Consider the following 6,465-nt stretch of genomic DNA (forward strand, 5'->3'; position numbering starts at 1 on the left):
GGGGAGCGCGGCGGGGCCTGCCGGGAATTCAGAAACCTAAAAAGCCGGCTATCGACCTCTTCTCGGCCCTTGCTACCTATCCGATTAAAAAGTCTCCGTTGTGCTCACTGCAGATGATTTCACTGCAGAACATTCTGACATGCAAATGATAGCAATTAATGCCTTTGAAACAATTTATGATTTCCGGCCTCCTTCAACATGTATTAGCATATACCTGGTTTCTTTAATATACACTTTGTTTTTCCAAAACCACAAACATAGTTGCTGGAATTTCATGTGGAAGTGCTTAAGGGGTTGAAAGTTAACACCTTTGTGAGCCGAGCAGTCTCACAGTTGCTGCTAAACAAAAGCCTCTTTGTAGAAGCTTTCTCGAAATGTTTTCTTAACATGTTCCAAGTAGTTTTAGGCAGGCAACTAAAGTAAACAAGATGTTACCATGATAAAAACACTTGTGAAAACATTACAGAGTGCACTTAGTAGTTTCTTTCACATAAACTCCCCTTCGTTTCATCAAAGTTAAATTCACATGAAGCAGATTACCAGCATCCCTGCAATATAGGATTGCAAGATCTCTCCAAAGGTCTGTGTCCCACTTTTAAAGAATATTTTTGATTTAAAAATGGTACAGCCATGATTAAGCATATCTAAACCACAACCAAATTGAAAAAAAAAAGGGAGTGGGGGGAATAAAACCCTACTCATTTTTCTCCTTCATTTTTTGCCCTGGATGCCTGGATACCTTGCTGAATAAACCACCCCTCCCTCCATTCTTGAACAACTTGCCATGTAAGGGGTATATATTTCTCTCTGCAACGGTCTTTAAACACATGCAAATGAAATCAAGGCTATAGCCAATTTTGAAGGAAAGTCGCCCTGTGCTACCAATTGCTCCTTTCGTTGCCGCCTGCGAGAGGGGCCCTGGTTAACACTCCAGACACACGTGCACCCTCCAGCCCTCACCTTGCTTCCTTCCCGCAGCTCGGCAGAAGGCCATCAGGTCACCCCGGTGAGACTGGGCTTAGTTTTGTTTTTAGGCTCGGGGAGTGTTCTGGAGCACGCAGGGCGCTACTGTTTCATTAGGCTTAGCAGCAGCCCCTGCTGCTATCAGTTAGCTCTAACTGATACCGCATCACATGATAACCAAGGGCTGATGGATTAAAAAAACAAAACCACACCACCCAAAAACCCAAACGCTAAAACTGCAACTTATTTCAAAAAGAAATAGGGAAATAAATGCGTACAATAGCCCGTGTATCTGCTGGTTCTGATAAGCATCCTCCTGTTGGCTCTGAGTGAAAGACAACTAGGATCGTTATTTGTACAGTATTTATCTTTGAAATCAAGGGCCCTGGGGTGTACCTCACCTTGGGAACAAACACTACAGAACGATCACAGAAGAGTGTCAAATCTCTGGTTTTGATTTACCAACAGTTATGATATTTCTTCCTCAGGAGGAAAAGAAATGAACCATGTTTCAGACCTGCAAGTCCTTTTTTCTCCCTTAACTGTAGAATCATTTTATTGGCATACAGGGCTTTCATTCCACATGTAACTTCTCTTTGCTTTTTCTACCGGGCCTTTTTACCGAGGTAAGTGAAATTAAGCAAGGCTCAATTCATTCACGGGCTGTTTTTCACTTGGTAAACAAGAGCTTTTCTCTTGAGGGGACTGTCAAGAGAGCTTCACAGATTATACAAGTACCAGAAAGAAACTTCAAGCATCTACCTGTTATCTTTTCATTGAGTAACGAATTCTGATAAATGGCAATATAATTTAAGGACGGACGCTCCACAGGAGACTTGGAAGGCTAGGGTCTCATTTTATGAAGCAACGCTCACTTCCTAACAGTGTCAATATGCTGCTCGGGGACATTCATTTCTGCATTCGTTCTGGGTTAAGTATCACTCCGAACAATAAGACTTTGTCTGGACACTGCAGAACTTGGATAGTGAGAAAATTTACACGAGCCGATGGGTTTAAGAAAGTCACACGAAATATTTCTGTTGAAAGGCTTCAATGGGGAAAAAAAAAGACTGACGATAAGTGAGTGAGAAAAGAACCAGAACTGTTGGAGCTGGGAGTAGATGGAGCCTGGGCTGGTAATGGGTTTTCAGGTTATTCCTACCTATTTATTGCCCCAAGTACCTCCTCCAGGTGAACCGGCGGACATGGTCTACTCACTGAAACATCTCCAAAATACCATATAAAAATCACTCTTGCCTCTACCCATGCCGTGTGACTTAAGGGCTGTATTTTCTACGCATGGTCACGTCAAGCAGTCCACTGCTCTGTTAGAAATCTTCCTGAAACCAACAGATCTAACCTGGAACAGGGGACTGCCACTGCAAAGGTGGCATAATCTGACCTTATGTGACTACACACGTTACTCCAATATCTAAGGCCACCTTTCCCTTGCATTAAAAATTAGAATTGTTTTAAAGGCCTAAATGCTATAGTACGGCATATGAATATGAATGAGCTGGCAAGTATGGTGAGATTAGCATTTATTTCACTTAAGTGAACAACAGGATGAATTAAAAGAAATGAGGCCACCCTTCATGGAAATTTATGACTGGCACCTTCTTACTTTGTAATCCTCTTGTAATGAGAACCTTCTCATTACTGTACCATTCCTTACTTGTAATGTATGTTTATGCTAGGACCAGCACTGCTCCTACTGAATTCAGGAGGGGTTTGCCAGTGGAAGCAGAACTGGCCCATTCTGTTCTGAGAGCAAAAAACCTGTCTGTATCATCTAACATCATCCGACAAACATCCTCTGCTTGCTGTTGCCCTCCCCCCCCCCCCCCCCCCCAAAAAAAAAACTATCCAGGAAACTGCCCCAGAAAGAATAGATACAGCTGAACCTTTTGGGACTACTTATTCTACTTATCCATCCTGAAGAACCCCGTGTATTTATGTGGACTACCTTCATGAGATCACCACTGTAAATGGGAGCAGGGTTTGTCCCTTTGTGCATTTAAATCATAAATGTTGCTTGGGCGGTTGGTCTTTTGCGATCTTACAACCGAATAGCCATAGTACTTGAGAAAAGATCCGTGCCCAAACCTTCAAGAACCTGGATGCACCCAAAGCATGTGTGTACCTGGTGACCTACCCAGACAGAAAACTCTTTTGCGATGGGAACACTTTTTGCTCCAGCTTGGAGGGGTGAGGCTGATGGTTCAGCTGCGGAGCAGCCATGTGTAAGTTATTAGAGCTCTGCTGGTCCTTCCCTGCATCGGGATGCACGCATTACCACATACTAGTCCATAATGCACTGTTTATGCAACGCGTAAAACTGTGTTCTTTGGCAGCAAGGAAAGGTCTGCAGCAAACTGCAGGGGCCCAATTAATATAATTATAGTTTATTTTTAGTAGTGTAGACTTTGTTCATTAGTTACTTATTTGACATAAATTAAATTTCACGTGATGTTCTGCAATTCTCTGTTCAATTATGGAGTTAATTTAAGACTAAATTTCTAAATTAAAGTGAAATCAAGGTTAACTCAAGGTTCTATTGTTTACATTATCAATACTGCAACTTAAAAATTATGTAAATAAATAAAAAAAAAGGCTGCGGAACTGCAAACACTCTATTTTACAGTAATACACTGAGCAAGACCATACTTTCCCCATGGGGCTAATTTACTATCCCCTGTTAAAACATTCTTGAGCCTGATCCAAAAGCCACTGAAGTGAAAGGGAGCTCTCTGTTGACTTCAATGGGCTTTGCATCAGGCCCACGGTGAGTGACAGCACACAAAATTTCAGGGCATGCTTTCTGTACAATGCAAGCGCCAAAAAAACCATCCTTACTTTAGAAACGACTGGAAGTCTTCACATACTGCTTCACAGCCTGGCCACTTGCATACGCCGTGTCCATAGAGCGGATGGCTGTGTGAGTGCTCCTCGTGGGATAAACTGGAGGGGAGAAAGAGAAAAGAGAAGAAGTGGCATAACTGAAGGTACCGCGCCAATCAATCTTCATAAAGACTCTTAAGAGCAGCAAACAACAGATCCTGAAACACCCCTAACACCTCACGGTACCCACCTGACTCTGCCCGTGGTTCTTCAAAACAGAATTAAATACCATTTGCAGCGCGAAACATGCGTCATTCTTACTTAGCTATCCTCCTACATTTCATTCATTAATTAAAAGCTTTGTAAAGAATTTAAATTAACATGGACGGGGGAGAAATCGTTTGACAGACCTGCTTAATATCCTGCTTGATATTTTGCTAAGAAATTTATGAACATTGCATATTTACAATTCAACTTCATCAGGAAGAAAAAGTCATCTCCATGCAGCAGTGCATTCTTGTAACACAATACAACCGGACCTGAGGCATTCCTCATCGCTATAGAAAGAGGAAAAGCACCGAGTTTGCAGCCTTGGCTTTCCCACCATGTTATTTATTTACTGGGTTGGGTTTTTGTTGTTTTTTCATTTTGGGGCGGGGTTTTTTTTCCTCTTACAGGCTGTTTCTTTGCCCAAGTACAGCCCCCTTACGTCCCAGTAAAGAAGATTCAAGATGTATTTTCAGATGCAAAATTTACCATAAAAAAAAGGAACCATGTAATCTAAGGATTCCTCAGTACGAGGGGTTAGTGGGGGCTGTTAACCTTGCTAAGGTTCGGCAGGAACGTCACAGAGCTTTCCAACGACTGAAACCAGGGTTAAAGAAAAAAATTCGTACGAGCACTAAGGGGTTAATCCTTCAGCGGGATTCCAATCAATACGTAATGATTTGGCTGCACTGATCCAAGTCATGAGACGCTTTGATCCGGGCCATGTGGTGCTCAGGGAAATGTATCTGTTGCACTAACTGATGAACCATATTTTAAAATATCCTCTTTATTCAACTTCTGCATGGAAACTTCTTAAGTAAAGGAATTATTTTTGCAACAATTTCCATAACCTTAGATGACTTTTAAAAATAAAATGTCAAAGTAATATTGAAATCTCTATTTTATGCTCATACACATATCTATTTTTCATAGCAAATCTTTTTGCTACAGTATGCCTGTGCTGTGTTATGAACTTCAAACATACACAAAGGATATGAATACATACCAGCATCTAGGTGTGGCTTCGATTACTTATTTTATCCTGGATTACAGGTAACGTTATGGATAAACACCTACTTTTTGCCATTTTATACACACGTGGAAATGCTGTTTATTCTTGTTCTGTAATATTATCTGCCTGCGTACTATAACAAAATTGTGTTCTTGTATTATTTCTGATGCACTAGATAGCAAGATCACCGTAGAACATACCCCTGAGACGTTATCCCAAATGTGAAGAAGTTGCAAGAGAATTTCTTGCCCACATTCTGCCACACTTGACTTTAGGCCCAATGAGAATGTGAAGATAACTGAAGGTGTATTTTTTTAACTATTTTTAATTTTTTTTTTTTTATAATTAAAAAAAGGTACAGATCTGACTGGAAAAGGTATTACGAGTTGTACATGACCCTAAATCATTCTTTCATTAAAATCTTATGTTTGGGTGTTTACAAATAGTTCTTGAAGCATAAATATATATATATGTGCAAGATAATTTCCTAAAAAAAAAAAAAAAAACCACTGTAGGTGGAGAGACTTATAAAGGCCTTTTCTAGAAGAGAATATTGCACTGGTTTAACTTTATCAGTTTTTTTTAAAATGTGCAAGTGGGGAGAAGCTCTATCAGATAAGTTTTTAAAAGAACAAAGGGACCGATGCATTCCTTGCAAGGAAATCAGAAAAATGCTACACCACACATTTCCTCAGCTGAGAAAGAGGGAGAATGGCTGAAGGAAGATCATCCACCCAAGCCAGACAGGCAGACTGTCAAATGCCCTCCATACACATCAGAAAAGAATAATTCAGAAAATAACGGGTTTTATCATCTGCTTCCATACCTGAATACAGCAAAGGGTGAGGAAAATAGGCTTTCATGTTAACACTCCATTAAAGTCCATGAAGACTACATAGGAGAGCTACGATTTCAATGTGTTTGGCAGAACCCAAAAAAAATTCAGTGTATTAATTTACACACCGCGTGTTACCCATATACCAGGATGACTGCAGAAACGCCGTGTGACGCCAAGTAAGGAGTCAGTCCCCTGTGGGTTTTAAGCACTGTAAATCTCATTATAATATCAACAGGAGTCACATGGCTTAAACCCCCAGCAGGGTTTTTTAAAGTTTCTCTGTGAGAGCCTAAAGGCCATGGCCAAGTCAACGGAAAGAGCCCTACCGAGATTTGTATTTATTTTTTAAATCCAAGTGCAAATCTCTTTTCTTTCCAGGGAACTTGCACAAGACAAGACAAACTATGTAGGACATGATACCCTGGTATTGTGTCCAAAGAAAATGACGGAATGAGCAAGAGAGTATCAAACTGTAAACGATGCTCAGGATGTCGAAGTCTAGTGCTGTCAATAACCAGAAAGATTGGTGTTGACTGTAAACGGG

The 6,465-nt window shown here is 40.8% G+C and overlaps 1 protein-coding gene across 1 annotated transcript in view; it reads right to left on the minus strand.

Annotated features, from left to right (window-relative positions):
- Positions 1-6,465, minus strand: part of FOXP1 (forkhead box P1) — a 225,644-nt gene that overhangs the window by 40,284 nt on the left and 178,895 nt on the right. Inside the window, exon 8 of the mRNA XM_009329822.1 lies at positions 3,820-3,924. Within this exon, the coding sequence (XP_009328097.1) occupies positions 3,820-3,924 (105 nt within the window). The remainder of the gene's footprint in view (positions 1-3,819; positions 3,925-6,465) is intronic.

Source organism: Pygoscelis adeliae, unplaced genomic scaffold (genome assembly GCF_000699105.1).
Source record: "Pygoscelis adeliae isolate BGI_AS28 unplaced genomic scaffold, ASM69910v1 Scaffold67, whole genome shotgun sequence".
Lineage (NCBI taxonomy): Eukaryota > Metazoa > Chordata > Aves > Sphenisciformes > Spheniscidae > Pygoscelis > Pygoscelis adeliae.